This window comes from Symphalangus syndactylus, chromosome 5, assembly GCF_028878055.3.
Source record: "Symphalangus syndactylus isolate Jambi chromosome 5, NHGRI_mSymSyn1-v2.1_pri, whole genome shotgun sequence".
NCBI classification, from domain to species: Eukaryota; Metazoa; Chordata; class Mammalia; order Primates; family Hylobatidae; genus Symphalangus; species Symphalangus syndactylus.
Window position 1 is genome coordinate 50,883,799 of NC_072427.2, and position 24,152 is coordinate 50,907,950.

Consider the following 24,152-nt stretch of genomic DNA (forward strand, 5'->3'; position numbering starts at 1 on the left):
TGAGGAGACTAAAATTAGAATTAACATCTTAGCTCAAATGTGGGACTAGGCCAACATTCCATATTGCCATGTAATCCATTCTGAGTTTCCTTATGCCAGTTCCCAACTGGCTAGGTGTTAAAGATGTAAGTCAGTGTTTATATTTACCTTTCCATCCAAAGGTATACTTGCTTTTATCAAATATAATGTATTCCAAAGCGGGAAAAAAAAAGGTTATCTGGTATTTAGACTGTGCATTCTACAGTTTTTCTCCACTAACATTCATAGATGAGAGCTGACTCCTTATCAATGTAAAACCTTCTAAAGGACGTGGTGGTGAATTTCTACAGGATCAAGAGGCCCTGTGTTCTATCTAGTCTCAGCTCTACTTAAGACATGTCAAATGACAACTGAAGCAAATTTATCTTTATTCTCCATAAGATATTACATGTCTGTCCACTTCCACTGATCTCTATTCTATGCTCCCCACCTTGGTGCCAAAAGAATGTAATGCAATGCAATATGTTCTATTGTAAATGTAAACATACAACTTTACCTCTCTTATTTCATCTGTAAAATAACCATAATATAGTAATAAATTAACGTATGAACTGCTTAGATTAATTCCCTGCATAAAGTTAGTGCTTAAAAGTACTAGCTGTTGTTGCTGTTATTTTATTGGTTCTAAAATATTTTCTGAAAACCTACTGTAGCATTATAGAACAAAAATATTCCATGAATACAGCAACAATAATATATAGCACTTATGCAGCATTTCACACATAGCAACTAATTTAATCGTCACAACACCCTTATGAGGAAGGAAACATTAACTCCACTTTACAGATGAGGACCCCATACTGAAAGGTGAAATAACTTCAAGTCACAGTAAGTCACAGTAAGTTGTGGAACAGAGATACTAATCCAGGAAACAAGCTCTTAACTACTATACTTTACTCACTCTCTTCAATGATGACCAATAATTTTTTTTTAGGATTATGAGTGATTTTTATTTTCCTTATTCTTTTCCACATTTTTCCATTTTTTACAACAAATACATTTTTCAGAGTCAGAATGTGTTCAAATATAAATATGTAAAAAGAATAATTTGAAAAGTAGTTGGTAACTGAATTCTGTAGGCAAAAATTTTGTTATTACCTATTTTAGATAACCATTCTGGTACACTTCAGTGATTTCATAAAATACTGTACCACTTAAGAATAAAGGCTGGGCACCATAGCTCACACCTGTAATCCCACCACTTTGGGAGGCCAATGAAGGCAGATTGCTTGAGCCCAGCAGTCTGAGACCAGCCTGGGCAACATGACGAAACCTTGTTTCTACAAAAAACTAAAAAAAAAAAAAAAAAAAAAATAGTGGGGTGTGGTGGCGTGCGCCTGTCATCCCAGCTACTCGGGAGGCTGAGCTGGGAGGTCAAAGCTGCAGTCAGTAGAGATTGTGCCACTGTACTCCAGGCCTGGGTGACAGAGTTAAGACCCTGTCTCAAAAATCAAAATAAATAAAATAGTAAAAACAGAATACATAAATAGCCTTTAAAACTATTTTATTTTAAATTATTAACATAAAATTTAGCAATAACAATTTTGATAAAGGCCATTATTACATAAATAGCTGTACTGATAATTCTTTTTCTTAAAAATAACCTCCATCAATTGTTCAATTTAAAAAAGATTTAACAAATAAACTGTAAAGGTGTATTCTTTACATAATAGCTATATTATTTAAAATTTTATGTTGTTGTTGTTGTTTAAACCCAAACCTCACCATAAAACTGTATTTTTTAAGTCAGAAGTTGTTTTAAATGCATTAGGATATTTAAAATTTGGAGGACTATGTCTAAACATTCTGAAAAGGAGAATGTGCATGCATGCCTGAATTTATTTAATATACAGACGTGGATTTTTAGTTTTTTTTTTTTTTTGAGATGGAGTCTTGCTCTGTCTCCCAGGCTGGAGTACAGTGGTGCAATCTCGGCGCACTGCAAGCTCCCCCTCCCGGGTTCCCGCCATTCTCCTGCCTCAGCCTCCCAAGTAGCTGGGACTACAGGCGCCTGCCACCACGCCCGGCTATTTTTTTTTGTATTTTTTAGTAGAGACGGGGTTTCACTGTGTTAGCCAGGATGGTTTTGGTCTCCTGACCTTGTGATCCGCCCGCCTCAGCCTCCCAAAGTGTTGGGATTACAGGCATGAGCCACCGCACACGGCCAATTTTTAGGTATTTTTAAAAATACAGTGTATATTGTATTTATTTAATATGGAGACTAGCAAGAGACAGATTACTGGGGAGAAATAAACAAAAATATCCTGGATATAATCATATCTACCTCTTCACTGAGTAACTTCCTCTTAAGAATATTGATTTCATCAATTGCTGGATAAAATGATTTTTAATTTCTGAACTTTTTAATTGGTCATGATGATGAAATCCTAGGGAGTTCATTTTTTTTTTAAAAATCTGACCTGATATCAAAGCATTTGCAGAATGTAGCAGGATGACATCTTAATATCAAAATATGATATTACTAGACTTACAGGAATCAAAAGGAAAAGCTTATCACTTAAAATCTTATAGTTTTCTGAGCTATTGCATCAAACCAATTCATAATTTTTTAAAAAAATTCCTTAATACCATGAATATTTAAGTAGAAGCAATAATCAGATAAAAGAGACCTCTAATACTTAAGAATGCCTGGGATTTCTAAGAAAGGGTAGCTTCAAGGCCGGGCGCGGTGGCTCACGCCTGTAATCCGGGCACTTTGGGAGGCTGAGGCTGGCAGATCACAAGGTCAGGAGATGGGACCATCATGGCTAATACGGTGAAACCCCGTCTCTACTAAAAATACCAAAAAATTAGCTGGCGTGGTGGCAGGCACCTGTAGTCGCAGGTACTTGGGAGGCTGAGGCAGGAGAATGGCAGGAACCTGGGAGGCGGGGCTTGCAGTGAGCCAAGATCGCGCCACTGCACTCCAGCCTGGGCAACAGAGCAAGACTCCGTCTCAAAAAAAAAAAAAAAAAAAAAAAGGAAAAAGAAAGAAAGGCTAGCTTCTCAAAACTACTTCAGTCAACTTGAGGCTTAAACTATTGCTTGAGATTTCTAGGTTATCCAGATTAATTTTTTCATGTTCACGATAAACACATGAAGAAAAGTCTGTTATATCTCAAATGTAGTTTAAATGTTTGGGTAATACCAAATCACATAATCACGTACGTCCATGAGACCCGGAATCCTGACTTCTACTTCCAATTCTGCCATCAATTTATGTAGGCTAGAATCTCTTTTAGATTTCATTTTCCTCACATGTAATACTAAGTTTGATGTTTCATTGTCTTAAATTATTATATAATGCTGAGGATCTATGTATATATAGGCTTCATTCTCTCATTCAGTTTCTGAGAAATTACTTTGAGGACATAAACCAAGCATATTTCTTGGTTTCATTTTTGATTTCAATTAGAATAAATCACAAGAAAGAACAATGGAAATTACATGTTAACCACAACATAGTGTATGTGTAAGATAAAATTAAACATACCTAGAGCAGCACAGAATAATCTCATTTTTAAAGCTCTGTGAGTAAATGAATAAATAAAAGAATTAAGTTCGTGTTTCACTAGTAAGAGTGTTCACCAATGCTGGAAGCTGGGAGCTGAAAATGCTGGAAGCTGGGTTAGACTGGGCTATTAGAAACCAGATAAAAAGGGCCAGTAACTTTTAGAGGGGATTTTGCAGCACCTCCTGATAGTGGGGCTTTTTATCTGTGCCAATCACCTTTATCTGTGCTAATTCCTATTTTTGAACTTCCCTATTCAATTCCACATCTCAGCCATTCCTTTTGGTTTTTAGATATTTATGTGAAATTCTAGAACTTCCTAATCGGAACCAAGTTTCACACTACCATCATCCTCTATTCCAAGCTTGCTGTCCCCATGATCCTCTTAAAAATTTGAGTTTCCGAAACACATAAACATACTTGTATATCAAAATGGCCTTTCTCTTTCTCTCTCTCTATATACACACATACACACATAAACACACAATGCACACACACCCCCACCCGAGCTGAACCAAAAGCCATCTTCCCAAATATTGGAGTCTGGCTTTATCAAAATATTTGCAGAGTATTACCAGAAGTTCAGATTTCTAGGCTCTACAATACAGCTTCTAATCTAAACCTCTAGAGGTTAGGGCCCTGGATTTTTTTTTTTTAAACAATTCTCCCATTCAGATGTGAAGGCAGTTTGAGGGACCTCATGATGGCAATACTATATCCTTCCATAAACTTATAACCTCTATCTTCTCCTTTAAGAAGTAATTCTAAAAATCTTAATACATACTATCCTTGGAAGTGCTTCGTCTAAGAAAAATGAGAAATTATCTACTTGTAAAAGAACACACAAATGGGTAAAGATGTAAAAACCTCATCACATTAGGAATGTCTTCATTCAAATGAAAGGTGAAGTCTAAGCTCATGTTTATCACTGTACTGTTTTCTAAGGAACAATAACGAAAAAATACTGAAAGTAAGTCCTAGGGGAACTATGGCAGTAAGTTAAACAGGGGTAGGGTGGGGGTGTTCTTAAGCAGTTCTAAGGTATTTGTGAAGAGACAACTTATATTCTAGATTCTAAAATTCACTTTTCTTTTTTCACATTATCTCTGAAATCAGATTACACCATACAAATGATAGTATCTTACAATGAATTGCTGGTATTTTTCTGTCTTGGCAGTAATAAAATTATAGTGTTTCCTACAATCAGAGATTAGTGAAAATGCTATCAACATGAATTCTTCTCTAGTCATCAAAGACAATTTCTCTAAAAACCTCATGAAAAAAGCTGCTAGTCTGGTTTGAATTTCACAATATACAAAAGCAATGAATATATTTTTCTTTTTTCAAAAAATCCATAATTATTAATTCAAGTTACCACTCCTCAACAGAAAACATACAAGAGTCTCATATATGAAGTCACTATTTTCTGGGCTTGATTTCTAAACTAAGGAGTAGATAAACTCTAAGGTTTCTTTTAGCTCTTAAAGCCTAGGATCCCATAATTTTATTTATCAATATTAAGCTTACCACAAAGTTTCTCATTTCTTCTTTTCCACCCAACCCTGCTATACAGTTCCAAAATTAGCAAGTCATAAAAAAGTGGCCAATAGTTTGTTCACTGTGATATATAAGAATGAGGCTTAAAAAGCAGAGATCCTTGGGAAGTAAGATCTTGAAAAATTCATCACTACTTTTGAGCTTTCATATGAGAGAATAATCTTAAACCACTTTCTATTATAGAACTTCTACTATGTGTTACTAAAATATGTGGCTTTACCATAATCATCACCTGCTGTGAATACTTAGTTCAAAAAATTACGCAGGTTATCAATTTTAATTCTAAGACCTATTTTGATGCTGGTTTTTCTAGTCTTTTCACATTCTGTTATTTTTTTAAAAAAAGCAAGGAAGAAGAGAAAGCAAGCGAGAAAGAAAGTTAGGAGTAAAATCTGCTTAGCGTGAGCATTCAGACCCCTAAGGAAGCTTCTTTGTGAGCATCATCTCTTTCTATTTTCACAGTTTATTAAACTGCCTAACACACATGATTTCTGAAGTGGACTGCTTTTGTGGGCTGGCAATATTCAAGTACATATATATCTAGTGAATCCCGATTTATAATAGGCCACACTATATTATCTAATTTTGACATAATTAAGCAGAACTTGCTAAAAACAAGTTACCATAATTAAAGAGCTCACAGTTAACTTTACACTAACACCTGAGAAAGCTTTAAAAGCGGTTGTTTCCTTAAAATTCTAGAATTGAATTTAAAAAATAGAATAAAGTATACACCAAGTACTTACACTTTTGTTCTTAGTCTTGCTTTACTAGAGAAAAAAACGGGGGGACTGAGGAAAATAAGACTGAGTAGACTTCTGAGCAAAAGACAGATAAGGAAGGTAGACAATTTTTTGAACCCTGGAATGATTCTTACAGTGTAATTTCATTGCTTTTTAAAGGCTAGACATAGCTTTTGATGAAGACAGCAGAAGGGATCTCACCTCAAGAAGCCAAACAAAGTATGTAGCTTTGGCATTTGCAGTTCTGCTCTAACAATGGATAGTCATAGACAGACCTCAAGATATCTTTGATAAAACATCACTCACATTCTTATAAAATACCCTATCGTTCTGCTAAACTATGTAAAGTAAGGTGCTGGCTACCTTATGATCAGTCATTAAGTGTATTAATTAGTCATGTGCCTCAAAACTATGTAAGTGAAATAAAAAGGGTACCAGAAAGCAAGCAATAATAATGACTTCAGGCAGTCAAAGCCCCCTTTTGTCTCTGCTAGAAAACCACCCGAGTTGTTTAAATAATGCAGAATCTTTCTCCAACATTATAAACATATCTGACATTAAATAACAAAACAAAAAAAAAAACAGTAACAAAGAAAAAACACACAAAATCTCTGCAATTTTTAATTTCTGAGATGTCAAATAACTTTTTCCACTGGGCTATATAGCTTTATGAATTCTCAAATTTAGACAATTCTAAAACTAAAATTCAGACATTCTAAAACTAAAATACATTTTAAAGTAAAAATCACATTTCCTAGTTGTCTGTGTCAGACAACTTTCTTTACTAGTATACTACAGTATTATTAACTACTTTAATTTTGGTTGACATTAAATTTTACTTGAAGATAATAAAAAAGAAGTAGCAATGACAGGGATACCTAATACTAGAAATACAATAAAACTCCGCGATAATGCACCTGTGACATATGTAAATTTTGGTAAAATGTGACTGACAACTGGTTTCTGTCTTCTGGCCACTTTTTTTTTTTTTTTTTTTTTTTTGAGACGGAGTCTGGCTCTGTCACCCAGGCTGGAGTGCAGTGGCGCAATCTCGGCTCACTGCAAGCTCCGCCTCCCGGGTTCACGCCATTCTCCTGCCTCAGCCTCTCCGAGTAGCTGGGACTACAGGCGCCCGCCACCACGCCCGGCTAATTTTTTGTATTTTTAGTAGAGACGGGGTTTCATCGTGGTCTCGATCTCCTGACCTCGTGATCTGCCCGCCTCGGCCTCCCAAAGTGCTGGGATTACAAGCGTGAGCCACCGCGCCCGGCCTGGCCACTCTTGTATTCTTAAATAGATACACTAAAACTATCTTTTGTGGAGGAAAGAAAAGGAACAAATGGCAACCCCATCTGGAAAACCAGGAAGTTAGGATGAGTACCCGAGTTTCCAGTATTTCCCTGCTCAATCTCCCTGGACTTGATGTTACAAGCACCACTAATCCCCAAATTTTTGGAATAGCTGCTGTTTTCTAGAAGTTCCAAGACCCAGAGTTGTCTCTATGAATTTTTAAGTGGGAAGAAACTACCACAGCCAGGCAGTGCCATCCACACAGGGATATTCTAAGTGGCCCAGCCGGACTCAACTCTTACTGGCAACAGGCACTGATCTGCCACGGTCACTTCATCAAGTCCACGATAATGCAACTCTGAATTTTACACAATGGAATTTTTTTGGACACTACCTATAATTTTATGGTATGGTTTTACTGTACCATTACTCCCAGTTCAAGACTGCACATCCACACTTATTATTGGGTATCTCCACATTTCTCTTGTTCTGGTCTTTACCCAACACTCTATTCTCTTCTGAATGAAAGAAACTTTGGATCTAGTTTTCAAGATTTAGAAAACCCATTCTTTTTCAAAGATAGCGTGACCATTATATAATACAACCGATACTTTGTAGAACACATCTATAAACTTGCACAGGAACAACAAAAGTATAATACTTATATTTACGATCGGAAATGTCCATGTTTTCCTATGCTATATGGTATCATTTTTTTCAGTCACTTTTAAAATGAATTCACTGAACTGTATCATGATATCCCCATTATTAGGTTTTTAATCTAGCAGCCCAACTTACCCGGACAAGTGCATCATCTATGATATGGTCACGTCTAACTTTGAGTCTCAAATATGGATTCAACTGCTGTCCTTGAACTAAGCTGTAGAGAACAGTGATTCTTCGTTCACTGTACATGCGAATTCTATTGTCATAATATAATCCCAAATTCTTTGTGACAGCATTCAATATAAAGGGACATGTCATAAAAGAGAATTTGTTCTCTGTTTCTACTTTGAAAAAAGTATAATCTTTATCCATTTCTAGAACCTCATTCAGTGGTTCATTAATAAACTCTTCAAAAGGGATAAGTGGTTTTCGACAATCCAGGGTTTTAACACCAAGTTCAGTTTCCAGGGGGTCCACTCGAGGACCTTTCTTGTTTCTTCTTTCTTCTCCCAAAAGCTCCTGAAGTGTCAGCTCGCTGGACTCAGGGATGGGCTCTTCATCATCTTCTTCATTGTGATTTGTGTCCACTTCCCCTCCCACTACATTTGCATAGTAAACCATTTTCAAGCACTTCGAAGCAGCAACAATGGCATCATCATCATTCACTAGATTTCGACTGTTAAATTCATTGCTTATGACTTTGTAAGTAATAAGTTGCTGAAATGTCTCCATCATTCTCCGAATCTGGTCTGCATTGTATTTAGACCACAGTCTGATCAGTTTTCCTTGGGCTGCAAGGGGTAGCTTGCTCATCGCTTTGCAAAATAATGGCAAAGCCATTTCCAGATATTCAGGACTGTGGAGATTTCTATTCTCCATTACGATAATGAACAAATTCAGATAATTGGGATCTCGAGAGTATACATTGTGATACGTCAAGTCACATTCCACGTTAGGTGACAAATATACAAGTGCATTGAGAAAGGCAGTTTCAATTTTTTCATTAGAGAGCAATCTGGTGTAGACCCTTCTAATGGCATCAATATCCACAGATACATCATCAGGGCCTAATTTTTGCAAATTGTTATCTCCCTGTGAGCTATCACCTATCCTTGAGGAAGATGCTTCCGAGTCTTCTTCCATAGCAGCAGCAGAACATGCAGCTTTTTCCTTTTCATCTTCATCCTTGTCTTCATCTTTTGCTTGAAGAGATTTTAGTTCTTCCTTGGTGTGTTGTTTAACTTTCCGGAAGCTCTGTACCAATGCCTCAGCACTAGAAAAAACTCTTCCAATAACACGGATTAAAGGGGAATAATCCTCTCTTTCTCTACATAATTCAAGAATTTCATATACCTTCTCTTCTGTTAAGTAAGTCACATCTAGAAAATCAGAGGAAAAAAGAGAACATTTATTTTCATAATGTGTATGTTTACTCTGTTGCAAAAACTTCTAAAAGTAAAACAGCCAAACATTCTAGACTCAATATCATTTATGATATACAACTCTTAAAGTATCTAATACTTAGATTCAGCAAACAAAATTTAATGCTTACCTATTTTTTTCAATGAACTACCTACACCAATGACCTCACCCATGCTTTTACATTCTTTCAACAATGCATAACTCTTAATAAGATCACGAGTTTAAACTTTCTTTATAATCAAGATATCTATTAATGTATAGCTTTAATTATAAATACAAACCAATATGTCATGTACTGATTAATCATAATACAGCTCTTAAAACCTCACTGTAGAACAGACAGAAATACTACTAATCTGTGAGTTTTCTTGTTTCAGTACTCTGTTCTCAAAAGACTAAGAAGGCAAGGTCTTAAAAAGAGGTTCCTTCAGCATCTATGTATGTATTAAAAGCAAACTGGTTCATTTTGAGTCTTCCTAGTTTGTTCCAGGGTAGTCATTCTGTGAGTGATTGAGAAGAATATACCATTTCTCATCGGCTCTTAAGTAGAATCTGCTTTCCGCAGCCAGGAATCAGGTTAGACTAAATCTCATAGAGTGACAGAAAATAGTTTTTGAGCAATGAAAACAAACAGTGCGAAGAAGGCAACTTATGAGCTGGCAAGCAGTGCAGAGACTATGTAGTCATCGAAATCTATTTCCTCTTTTCCTGGGCACAGAGTTGGACCACATTTCCCAACTTTTTGAGATAAGTGTTATTTTCAGGCCAAGGCTTTCCCCCTTCTGGCTAATAGGATGAAAGATATTTTATTTCACAGGTAAAAACAAATGATATATTTTGTGTACTGACCAACCTAATACTGAGAATAGTCTTAATTCTCCCTTTTATCAATAAAGTGACATACTTGTCATCATCAGATTAACTACTTAAGAGGTTAATTTTAGAGGCACACAGACAATCCTACCTCCATTGTGCCAAATATACCCTTATACATATACTGTACAACATGTAGAATTTTTAATGACTCCCACTTCTGCTGTATCTGTTTCACAATGAAAGACAATATAAAAGTAAGTGATCATTGAATGGTCTCCAAAAATTGAAGCACAAAAATACCAAATTTTATCATACTAAGGATCTGATCTGCGGCCCAGCTACAAGAGTACCAACACTTGCAGTTTCTTTTATGGGCCTTAACTCTTTAAGAACTAATTCTTGGGTTTGTTCTATTAAGAATATATAAGCATCTTTTGCTAAACATCAGTAACCCCTTCCCCAAAAGCGTAAAACCACTGGAAGCCTATTTCTCATTATTTTCATTGAAAATTTTTATAATACCTTCTTACAAGACAATGCAAAACCCCTAATTTCCTAAAATGTAACAGAAAATACTACTATCCTATTCGGACATAAAACACTTTGCTTCCTGAGCAAGTCATAAGGTTAACAAAGATTTGCTTTGCATGCAGTAATATGGCCTGTCCTAGGGATCACCATTCTAGACTCACATGTCCTTTGTTGATATGTCACGCTTTTGGAACATCTTCAAGTGATTCTGACAGTCTACTAATCCTATATAGAATGTACCTATACTTTTTCCATGTAGTGTTTTTTTGTTGTTGTTGTTGTTTTTTGACATGGAGTTTCACTCTGTTGCCAGGCTAGAATGCAGTGGCATGATCTCGGCTCACTGCAACCTCTGCCTCCCGGGTTCAAATGATTCTCCTACCTCAGCCTCCCAAGTAGCTGGGACTACAGGTGCACGCCACCACACCTGGCTAATTTTTTTGTATTTTTAGTAGAGAGGGGGTTTCACCATGTTGGCCAGGCTGGTCTCGATCTCTTGACGTCGTGATTTGCCCGCCTCAGCCTCCCAAAGTGCTGGGATTACAGGCGTGAGCCACTGTGCCTGGCCTGTGGTGTTTAATATGTTAAACTGAATTTTTCAGGTATATAGACAAAAATTAGTCAAAAAACACTGTAATTAGATATGAACATTCATAAAGTTTGGTTTATTGATAGAGGTGTTCTACTGAGAATACATTAAATAAGACATTTTTGTAAGATTTCTTGTGATAAATGTGTCCCTGAAAATACTCAATCTTTTAAATTTTGCACTTAAAAACCTCCTATGCAAAAAGAGTTTGGTGCAGACTACTTAATACTTATGCAACTTTGTAATTAGTGTTAACAAACATAATAATCAAAATAAGAGTACTAGTGTACAGAAAGCATCTGTAATTTCTAATATACGATAGTAACTACAGAACATTGCAAAAACAAAAACAAAAAAACCAGTAAATAACAGGGAATAGTAACAGTAGCATATTAGAAAACAGGGATAAGGAAAGGTCACAACTGTTATAATGCAGACTTGAGCAAAAAGAGGAGGGGGCATAAAGACTGGATAAAGCCACACAACAAGCACCTCTAAGATGGAGCATGTGGCCAAAAGAGCAGATGAGTACATTCCTCATGTACCACATCCCCCGCAGCTGGCTGCATTCCACTGCGCCAGCACTCTACATTCAGTTACTGGTACTCTCTGGTGCACACTTACTGGAGAACTGTGTACAATAAAGTCAATTACAGCTTCCACATTATACTGACACACTATATATATAGACAACATTTACCTATTTTCCCACAGTGTGTGAGCTAATTCATGAAACAACTACACACTCTGAAGCAACAAAGTTGTGTAAAGTGACAAAAATAATTTTATTGTGAAAACAGAGTAGAGGTTATAACACAATGCCAATTCACTAATTCTTTCAAACTTGATTCAAATGCTGTTAGTGAAAGTTTTAGAGGCAAATGCCTCTAAAATTCTCTGACTTATATGTCATAAACAATAAGCTTTCTCTCTTAAAATACAATTGCCTCTGTGTGGGGGTGAGGGTGGAGGAATGCTAAGCCCTGGTAGTCATTCAAAAATTCGATTACTTTGTTACTAATTACCTTCACTGAGGAAAATAACTTGGAGTTTTAGTATTAGCGACAAGGTAATTGAATTCTGAATTTTGGACATAGGACCATTTAGAAAACAAAAGACCTGAGTGAAGACTGTCATTGGTAGGTCATGATCCTTGGCAGCATGACTGTACCAAATGTCCGGGAGGAGAGTGAGAAGCATATATTTGAAGGAAACGTAGAATTCTCACATCACAATATTTTGTCTTGCCTTCAAAAATGGAAAAAACCCATGTTTCCTCTTTCTGCTTCTTTCATCACATCATCCTGAGGTTCCAGAACTCATGCCAGATACTTAGTCCAGTTATTCTATAACTTAAATAAATGTTGTGGCCTGGTTTTGGAGATTAACTACCACTTAATACATTTTTCCTAAGCATTTTAAAAAGTTCAAATCAAGCTATTAACAAATGAACTTTTGGTATATGATCTGCTTCTAATTAGCAATGATTAGACCTGTAAAATGTAGTTATTATTCCTGTCCTTTACCACAATAAAAAATTGGTTCCACGATATCAAAATGTCTTAATGTCACATAAGAAAAAACCAAATAAAAACTCATACATTTAAATCTCCCACATGGTTTTCAGCCAACAATTCTCAATTGAAAATAAAACACCTTACCTTTAAAATCAATTCTAGCGCCTTTCTTGTTCATTTTTATCTCAGAGCAGGAGTTGTTGGGGGCACCTTTCGAGTTCTCAAGGTAAGCTGAGCTTGCTCCTTTCTTGGAGGGATGAGGATCACAGAGTTTTGCATTAATCTTATAAAGCTCGAGGGCTTTAATAGCTGCTGCATTATTATCCATACGAAGAAAAGTTGGACAGGAAGCACAAAACTCATTCGTGCAGGCTTCATTTCCACAGCCCTCAGTTAACTGGTGGTAGTAGCGTTCTATTAGATGCTTTGCAGCTGCTCGCTTCCTGTACCAAACATTCAAACAATAAGCACAGTGATTAGTACAGCTCTCATGTACAAAGCTCAACAGATCATCGAAGCAAAAGTTAGTCAAGCACGGAAGTGATTAACCTGTGTATGAAGATGAGAAGTAGAAAATGGAGATGCACTATTTACCCACAACTCCTGACTAGTCAAACAGTTAATAAATATTTTCTAGGATATTATGATAAAGAATGTCAATGCTTACTGACTGCATTAACAGAGTATACATTCCTTTGGTTTAAAAGGGGGGAGGGGGGCTTGTCTGATGGTATAGGTGCTTAAATTGTTTAGTACAACAGCTGAAAAACCACAAGGTTTACAGCTAAGAGTTTTAGGATTCTATCATTTTAAAAATTAGCATTAGGAAAATGAGTCTATTTAAAGCATCAATCCGGTTTTCTTTTACATAATCACTATTTCATTTTTAACAGCTTGTAAACATTTGACTTATAGTTAACACAGAATATCTATCTGGAATAAAAACTAGTTTTCCCAATTATCAACAACATGGGAGACTTAAAAATAAATTTGTAAGTGGAATATCCAAAGATAGTGTTACAATGAAAGAAAGTGGCTGCAGCCCGAGTGAGGCAGATCATGACTGTAATCAATCCCATAACTGTGGGAGGCTGAAGCAGGCTGACTATTTGAGCCCAGGAGGTCAACACCAGCCTGGGCAACATAATGAGGCTACTCTCTACAAAGTTTTTTTAAAAAAATTAGCCAAGTGTGGTGGCATGCACCTGTAGTCCCAGCTACTTGGGAGGCTGAGGAGGGAGGATCACTTGGGCCTGAGAGTCAAGGCCGCCATAAGCTGAAATTGCACCACTGCACTCCAGTCTGGGCAACAGAGCTAGACTTTGTCTCAAAAACAAACAAACAAACAAACACCAAAAAGAAAAAGAGGCTCCAAAGTGTACAATCTTACATCTAAAACTTGTCACTAAACCTCCTCCTTAGTTCCACATCACAAGATGGAATATTTAAAGTTCCATCACGTGAAATCTTATATTCCTTTTACTCTGTCAACTTAAAGTACACAGATTAATGTCCTATTACGGCTGTTCCAGGAGAGCTACCAAAACTGAGGAAGGTATTATGTGACCATGTAAGAAGTTAGATGACATTATCTCTATATTCAACACTAAAGAGTCTATGCTTCTACTAACTGATGAAATTACCATAATTTCAGTAGAATAAACTACTGGATCCAAAGAAACATAAGTCATAGCCATTCCTTTTGGTCCCAAATTCACAAGTATGGAAATAACAACTACAAAGAATCAAAATTATAAGAAAAATAATTCAGCTAATTTTCAAAACATTCACAGAATTATCTTACTAACATGTAGGACTAAATGACCAATGGCAGAGAGTTTACATCTTGCTAATCATGAGAAACTCAACAAGGCAGCAAGTAAGTGAAGAAACACACGAGATCCAATTTTGTCTCAACAGAAGGACTTTCACTCTCTATCCAGGTAGGTGACAAAAAGTGGTAATTCACACATTCAGTTCATTCTGGTGCTTATTTTTCAAATGTTCCATGCAAATTTACCACTCACTGCATGCAAACAGAGAAAAAAGAAAACCCACAAAGCACACGTAAAAATTGCATAAACATGACTTAAAGACATTTTGCTATCTATGAAGCTATAAACAACCCCACCTGAAAATTAAAAACTGTTATCACAGATTTATCACTATGCAAAATATGAAAGTGAAAACATGTAAAAATAAAAGGGAAATGCAGAATCTAGAAAATTAAAAACATACATTGCTACTCTTCAGTAAAGAAAGGGAGATAATGTCATGTTCTCCCAAACTACAGTGACTTCCCTGGTGAAAATGTAAGTAGGTATTTCCTTTCTGGAGGAAAACAGTGAACATGTATCGAAAGTCTTAAAAACATGAATACCGTATGAATGAGATCCTACTTGTGGAAAATAATTTGACAATTTTACAAAAATGCATTGTTTCTATATCTGAAAAAAACATGTCTAATAAAAGATTACTTAAATGAACTGATTAATAGGCCACACAATAAAATAAAAACTATCAAGATTTGAATTCGACAAAGAACCGCCTAGTCTTCCTGATATATCACTAACTGACAAAAGTCAGTTACAAAGTAGCAGGTGTAGGATGAACCCATTGTTATTTCAAAGAATTAATAGCATTTTCTCTGGATGATGTGAGTAAATGAGTTTTAAAACTTCTTCCATCTTTTGATTTCTTATTTATTCTTTCCATAATAAGGATGCTACTTGCATATTAAAAATTAATAACTATAAGGGGAAAACAATAGCAGTTTTAAAACTTCATATACATGATTTGAATGGCCCCAAGATTTACTAAATTGTCTCTGATTGTTTAAAAAATTACAAAAGTCAAAATACCAAAATAGATATTTTTAATGTGAGCTTTTATACTAAAATAACCTCCCCAAAACTTGTCAGATACATAGTACTTCTTTATATACTACATAGGAGGAGAGTGATCAGCACAAACAGAACAAGACTGAAAAATCAGAAGACCTGCATTAAGTGTCATCCTTCTGTCCCTAAGCAGCTGTAGGATCCTAGGGAAACAATTGTCTGGGCCTCAGTTTTCCCAGCTTTATGAGTCCCTTCAGTTCTAATTTTAAAGTTATTTTATGTAATAGGGAGGTGAGCAAGAAACTAATATTTGCTGGATGCCTGATAACACATTACACACACTGTGGGGCACTCTGACATGGGTTATCTCATTTGAATACCACGACACTGAGGATTATCTTCAGTCCACAGCCAAAGAGAGAAATAGAACTGGAGACAAATCACGAAACCAAGATCTCAAAGAAAGTACAGAACCAAGACAAGAATAGGAGTCCAGGAGTCTTTCAGCTTCAGAGTCTAAGTCATTTTGACTATATTGTTTTGCAGAAGGTGATTCATTTCAAAATAATTATTTTTTAACATGAGTAATACTGAAGAATTCTATGGAAAAAAAATCTCATAACTAATGTGCAACTGGGAAAAAAATCTGAAGAATCATAACGTGAACCTCACATTTATGCATATATCTGGTACCACAAAGGCAGACCAAGTTTCTTGAGGAAATGGAACCACTATATTCTGCAAAGTTAATTTATCTCTAATTTGTTGAGGACCTATGTGCTATGCATTTTATAGACATTCCCACTGTAGAGGGGAATAAACCTTAACAGTTAAGAGCTCCCATTCTGAGGCCAGATGCCCCAAGTTCACATGATGGCTCTACCTCTTAATTAACTATGTGACCCTGAATGAGTTACTTGATCTTTCTGTATGTCAGTTTCCTCATAATTTAAATGGTAGTATCTACGAGCATTATCATGGTGAGAGTATTCTTCTTCTTCACATTACCAATTGTGAGAAAATTAAATGTGTTAATATAGATAAAGTGCTTAGAACATTGCCTGGCACATACTAAGCACTATGAAAGTGTTAGCTACTACTATTACTGTTGTAATTGTTATTATCACTCTCACAAGTGTATGAGTTAGCACTATAAACCTTCATTCTGCTGATGCTCAGAGAAATTACATAAATAAGTCATACATCTAATAAGAGATTTGAACTGAGCTACTAAATTTGAGCTTTTAATAACTATTAAGAGGAGGATCTGAAAGTAGCCCCCTGTATTTGATCTGCCTTTCTGTGCCAAGTTAACAAATAACAGCTACACTGATGAGAAAGGACTAAAGGAAGCCATGCCAGAACCACCATGTTAATGGTGGAATCAACTATATTAAGCATTCTTCTTTTTTCCTCACTCCAATGACACCTTAATTTATCTGACCTCATCTGTATCACTATCTAATTTAGGGTATTTAAAAGGCATACACAATTTAAAGCACATAAAAGGGCCTCTACGTTGGAAAAGTATACATTAATAATGACTTTTTGGTATAGTTCCTGCGCAAGGTTAATCCTTATACCATATGGGTCACCAAATCATAGCTCATGAGTCAAATCGAGTCTACCACCTGTTTTTATATGTCTCTCAAGCTTAGAATATTTTACATTTTTAAATGGCCGGAAAAAGTTTGAAGAAGAGGAATATTTTGTGATGTGAAAATTATAAGAAATTCAAGTTTCAGTGTCCATCGAGTGAACTGGAATATACCCAAGTTCATTAATTTATCAATATACTATATATGATATGCTTTGGCTCTGTGTTCCCACCCAAATCTCATCTTGAATTGTACTCCCATAATTCTCATGTGTTGTAGGAGTGACCCAGTGGGAGATAATTTGAATCATGGGGGCAGTTTTCCACATGCTGTTCTTGTGGTAGTAAGTCTCATGAGATCTGATAGTTTTATCAGGGGCTTCCGCTTTTGCATCCTTCTCATTTTCTCTTGTCACTGCCATGCAAGAAGTGCCTTTCACCTTTTGCCATGATTCTGAAGCCTTCCCAGCCATGTGGAACTGTAAGTCCTATTAAACCTCTTTTTTTCCCCAGTCTCAGGTATGTCTTTATCAGCAGCATGAAAAAGGACTAACACAATATACTATATAGTTTATGGCTGTTTTTCATACTACAATGGCAGAGTTGAGTACTTTAGGCCTGCAAAACCTAAAACATACCACCTGCCTTTTACAGAAAATGTTTGCCAACCCTTAATTTAAGATCTATTATTTATCTCTGCCCTCCAGTGACCCTGCCATCTAATTATTTGGCCTCTTAACTCTCTTTATCCTGAGCAAATACGTAAAATAAAAGGTATACCTTTCCCCAAGTACTATTAAAGAAAAGGAGAGGAGAGGGAAAAAGGGAAAAAGGGAAAAAGAGAAAAAGAAGGTGAGGAAAGGGAGAGGATGCAAAAGAAAAAGAAGGAAAGAAAGGAATTTCCCTGATGACATCCCTTAGCAATATCTTATCAGCTGTTCATAATCAAAATTCCTAGAAGAGGAACAATAGCTTACTTGCTATAATTTCTTCACATTCCATTGACTTTTCTTATTACTCAAGAAACAAAGTATGTTATAACGTGTTGATTTTTAAAATAAAACAAACTTTTCTTATTTAGTCAGCAATGAAGGTCAAGTGAGACCCTCTAGTAAAAGTCCTCTAAAGTTAGACATGTGAAAATACTTATCCATTTAAAACAGACAATACTTTCCAATTATTTATTTCTATGATTGAATTAACGGCACAGTGCTACAAACAGAAGTCCTATGGAATAAGTCATACTTGGAAGATCACAGTTTACTCTAGACAACTTGACAGCAATCAGTTTAAAAATGGTTTCACCTAAAGGGATGTGTACTAATGTTAGCAATGAACTTTGAAAGGCATAAAAATTAAGATGGATCGATGGATACAAGGATGGTTATATAAAGCAATGTAAGTATTAATGGCAGAATCTAGGTGGCAGGCATATGTGTGCCAGCTGTAAAATTTGTGTTCAATGTTTTTTTAGTTCCCACATATCAGTGAGAACATGTGATATTTGTCTTTCCGTGTCTGGCTTAGTTCACCAAAAAAATGAATTTACATGACAACTGGAATATAAGCAATGAATACAAGCACTAAGAAGATGAAGCCATAGAAACAGCTGCCAGAAGGTGAAGATGTGACAGTGGACACTGAACAAGTAAGATTAGAATTACAATTAGAATCAGAAATGACAAAAGAGAAACATGAACTGTGAGATGCAATATAAAAACTAATGGTGAATAAAGCAAAGAATAAAAAATAAAAAGGGAAAGATTAAAAGGAAAATGTGACTATAAGTCGAGTGACCTTTATATTATACAGAAGGTAAAGCAGAATGAACATGTGAGGAATCTAAAAAACAGATATAAAATAGAAACAACTCAAGGCTTATATAATTAGTCTATAAAGCTAAGAACACTGCTTAGTAATTTCTCGTAAGTGGAGTCTCTTTGTTCTTTCTGAGATGTTGCAAAACTCCATTCCATCTCAAAGTTATTTTTAATGTTAAAATTTGTAAGAGTGAGCAACGGTATCCTAAATAGTTCTAGGCCTTGTAGAAATAGATTGTAAGACACATCTGTGACACAGCTATATTCAGTATGATGTAGGGTCTGTTACAATGGGATGAAGTGAATTTAGATTATTTCAAGACTAAACCTACAATTGTGAACTCATTAGTACCATGAACCGAACAAAAACCTATTAAATACAGAACAAGACGATTTTCATGAAAAAATAAATACGAACAAATCAGTATTTTCAATTGTTTGAAATATAGGTTAACCTTCAATTACTGTTTTATGGCCGGGCGCGGTGGCTCATGCCACACCTGTAACCCCAGCACTTTGGGAGGCCGAGGCGGGCAGATCACGAGGTCAGGAGATCGAGACCATCCTGGCTAACACGGTGAAACCCCGTCCCTACTAAAAATACAAAAAAAAAATTAGCTGGGCGCCGTGGTGGGTGCCTATAGTCCCAGCTACTTGAGAGGCTGAGGCAGGAGAATGGCGTGAACCCGGGAGGCAGAGCTTGCAGTGAGCCGAGATAGCGCCACTGCACTCTGGCCTGGGCGAAAGAGCGAGATTCCGTCTCAAAAAAGAAAAGAAAAGAAAAGAACTGTTTTTTTCATTTTTATAGTCTCAATGTCCAGAATGCATGATATATGATAAAAACAAAGTAAAATTGTAGAACTAAATATTTACATAATTCATCTGTAAAATGAAAATCTGTTTAAAAGTGTCATATTTCACAGTTAGAAACGAAGAAAAACCTTAAATCAACAAATTAACTTTACATCTTATGGAACTAGGAAATGAAGAACAAATTAGACTCAAACTTACAAAAACAAAAAAGGAAATAAAGCTAAAATAAACAAAATAGAGAAAAATAGAAAATTTTTGCAATAGAAAAAAAAATCAACAAAATTAGGAGTAGCTGTTTTATTGAAATGATCAACAAAATTGGCAAATTCTTAGACTAACAAATGAAGAGAATAGACACAAACAGCAAAAACTGGAAATTAGAAAGGCAATACAACAACTGCTGCCACAGAAATAAATAGGACTGTAAAAGACTAATATGAACAACTATGCCCCAACAAATTTGATAACCTTTGAGAACGGACAGACACATCAAACCCACCAAGACTGAATCAAAAATACATACAACTTCTGAATGGACCTATAACTATTAGAGATTGAATTAGTAACTGTCCAACAACACCAGGGATTCACTGAAAACTCTACCAAACATTTAAAAACTAACAACCCTTCTCAAACTCTTTGAAAAAACTAGAGGACAGAACACTTTCAAAATCATTTTATGAGGTAAGCACTACTTAGATATCGAAATCGGACAAATTTACAAGAAAAAAGAATCCCTAATAAATACTGATGCAAAAAAAATCAACAAAATACCAAGAAACAGAATTCAACAATGCATGAAAAAGATTATATTTCATAAATTCTCAATTGGAATTTATTCATAAAATCCAAGGATGGTTCAACATACAAAAAAATCACTTTAATACACTGCATTCTTAGGACAAAAACCAATAATCTCAACTGACTCAGAAGAAGCATTTGACAAAAATCAACATCCTTTTAGGATTTAAAAAAAGGCCGGACACGGTGGCTCACGCCTGTAATCCCAGCACTTTAGGAGGGCAAGGTGGGTGGATCACCTGAGGTCAGGAGTGTGAGACCAGCCTGGCCAACACAGTGAAACCCCGTCTCTACTAAAAATACAAAAACTAGCCAGGCATGGTGGTGGGCGCCTGTAATTTCAGCTACTCGGGAGGCTGAGGCAGGACAATCACTTGAACCTGGGAGGCGGAGCTGGCAGTGAGCTGAGATAGTGTCATTGCACTCCAGCCTGGATGATAAGAGCAAGATTCTGTCTCAAAAAAACAAGAACACTCAATTCACTAGAAAGATATGGAAATTACTTCAACATAATGAAGGCCATATATAGAAAGACCACAGCTAATGTTATTAAATGATGAAAAACTGAAAGTCTTCCCTCTAAGATCACAAATGGAACAAGAATGCACACATTCACCACTTCTATTCAACATACTATTAGACGTCCTGCCAGAGTCAGCAACTGGGCAAGAAAAAGAAATGAAAGGTATTAAATGAGAAAAGTAAGAAGTAAAATTACTTCTGTTAGCAAATGACATGATCTTGTATGTTGAAAACTCTAGCCTACCAAAAAGAAAAAAAACCGTCAGAATAAAGGAATTCAGTAAAGTTATAGGATATAAAAACCAACATTAAGAGTTGCATTTCTAAATACTAAAAATGAAGAATCCAAAAAGGAAATTAATTTTTTAAAACCATTTCAAATGAAATCAAAGAGTAAAAAATACTTAGGGAATATTTTCACCAAGCAAATGAAAGACACGTACATTGAAAATTAAACACAGGCCGGGTGCGGTGGCTCACGCCTGTAATCCCAGCAGTTTGGGAGGCCAAAGTGGGCAGATCACGAGGTCAAGAGATCGAGACCATCCTGGCCAACATGGTGAAACCCTGTCTCTACTAAAAATACAAAATAAATTAGCCGGGCTTGGTGGCGTGTGCCTGTAATCCTAGCTACTCGGGAGGCTGAGGCAGGAGTATCACTTGAATCCAGGAGGCAGAGGTGCAGTGAGCCAAGATCGTGCCACTCCACTCCAGCCTGGTGACAGAGTGAGACTCTGTCTCAAAAAAAAAAAAAAAAAAAGAAAAGAAAATTATACAACAATGCTGAAAGAAATTGAAGACAATACGAATAAATGGAAAGACATCCAAGTTTATGAATTGGAAGATTTAGTATTGTTAAGATGGCAATACTACCCAAACAATCTGCAAATTCAAAGCAATCCCTATCAAAATCCCAATGGCATTTTCTACAGAAATAGAAAAAAAAAATCTTAAAATTAATACAGAATCTTGAAGGACCCTGAATAGCCATAACAATCTGGACAAAAAACAAAGCTAGAGGCCTCACATTCCCTGATTTCTAAAGATATTGCAAAGCTACAGTAATCAAAACACTATGGTGTTGGCATAAAGACAGATATACAGACCAACTGAGCAGAAGAGAGAACACAGAAATAGGGAAAAGAGCTTCTTCAACAAACTGTATTGGGAAATCTGGAATCTAACATGCAAAAGAATGAAGTTAGAGCCTTATCTCACACCATATACAAAAATGAGCTCTAGCTGGATTACAGACCTAAACTTAAAACATCAATTATAAAACTACTACAAGAAAACACGGAGAAAAAGCTTCAGGACATTGGACTTGGCAATGATTTCTTGAATAGATCACCAAAAGCACAAGCAACCAAAGCAAAAACAGACAAACTGGGGATACATAAACTCAAAAATTTCTGCAAAGCAAACAGTAAACAGAGTAAAATGGCAACCTACAAAACAGGAGAAAATATTTCCATACCATGTATCTGTTATTTGGTTAATATCCAGAATATATAAATAACTCCTACAATTCAACAACAAAAAATCTAGTTAAAAAGTGGACAAAGGACTTCAACAGTCATTTTCCCAAAGAATATATACCAATGGCCAATAAGCCCATGAAAAGATTCTCACCATCACTGATCAGTAGGGAAATGTCAATCAAAACTGCAATGATACATCATCTGAAACCATTAGGATGGCCACCATCAAAAAAACAGAAAATAAGTGTTGGTGAAGATATGGAGAAACTGGAACCCTTATGCACCACTGGTGAAAATGTAAAATGGTGCCAGGCACTATGGAAAACAACATGAAGGTCCCTCAAAAAATCTGAAATAGAATTACCTCCAGTTCCACATATAAAGAGCTTGGAAGTCACCACTCCATCCTAACAACAAGTAAAAAATGACAAACTTTAAACAAATCTGAGATAGGATAAGTGAGGTCACAGGGCAAATGACTGCCTGTAAGTGAGAGCAAAGGACAGGTGAACACATAGCATCACCATTTATCTGAGATGAAAAACACAGACAGAAACCTCCATAGGGTAGGAAATCCTGAAGTGTAATGGACAAATTGATGAAGGCTCAGTGTGGACAACTCTGAAAACTAAAAACTCCAGAGTTACCCAATTATAGGGGGAGCCCTACAATTTTCTAAAGTTTTACATCCAGGCAATTGACCAGCTTCTCACAGTAAATATAGGAGAAAAATCCTCAACCCTCAGCAGGGGAGGCAAAGGGAAACGATTTTCAAGTACACCAGACTATTCTGGTCTTGACAAGGTTTGTCCTCAGGAGAAACTAGTTAACCAGAGCCTAACCTGCTGGGGTTGTAGCAAAGCCAAAATGATGTGGGGGAAGAGAAATAACCCAACTCCAGGCCATTATAGCTATCTTGTTCTAACTAATGGAATGAGGGAGGGGTGGGACTGAGAAACACTTGTGAAGTTCACAGTCCAGAGGCATAAGCTCACTAAAAGACTGACCTAATCATAAGCATACAGAACTCTTCTCCTCTCCCTACACCTTACAACCACATTACTAAAGGCTCATTTACAACAGTTCCTTTTACCTAGTACATCATGTCCAAGCTATCAAGAAAAAAATTACAGGGCATAATAAAAGGTAAAAAACAAGCACCAGGACCAGATACAGCAGGGATTTGGAATTATCAAACTTGGAATCTAAGACAACTATGATTAATATGCTAAGAGCCCTAACGAACTGAGTAAACATGTTAAAAAAGAAAAAGGAGAGATGAAAATCCTAACAAAGAACCAAAAGGAAGTGCTAGAGATAAAACAAAACAAAAACAAAAAACAGAACACTGTAAGAGAAATGAAGAATGCCTTTGATGGGCTTATTAGTAGGCTGGGCATGGATGAAGAATCTCTGAGCTTGAAAATATGACAAAAAACTACATCTGGGCATAAAACGTTGTAATTACAGAAATTCAAGGATAAGAAAAAAATCCGAAGTAAGCCAGAGGGAAAAAATCACCGTACCCGTAGAGGAAAAAAAAGAAAAAATACATGTGACTTCCTACGAGAAAAAGAGTGGAGTGAAATATTCATAG

General features: G+C 36.1%; 1 protein-coding gene across 10 annotated transcripts in view; it reads right to left on the minus strand.

Moving 5' to 3' along the window:
* Nucleotides 1–24,152, minus strand: part of UBE3A (ubiquitin protein ligase E3A) — a 102,127-nt gene that overhangs the window by 25,169 nt on the left and 52,806 nt on the right. For 9 of the 10 annotated variants that reach the window (XM_055278420.2, XM_055278431.2, XM_063640222.1 and 6 more), the window contains 2 exons: nt 12,826–13,124; nt 7,939–9,185 (listed from right to left, as the gene is read on the minus strand). In XM_055278420.2, coding sequence (XP_055134395.1) covers nt 7,939–9,185; nt 12,826–13,124 — 1,546 coding nt within the window. The remainder of the gene's footprint in view (nt 1–7,938; nt 9,186–12,825; nt 13,125–24,152) is intronic. The other variant, XM_055278432.2, reaches the window with a different exon arrangement.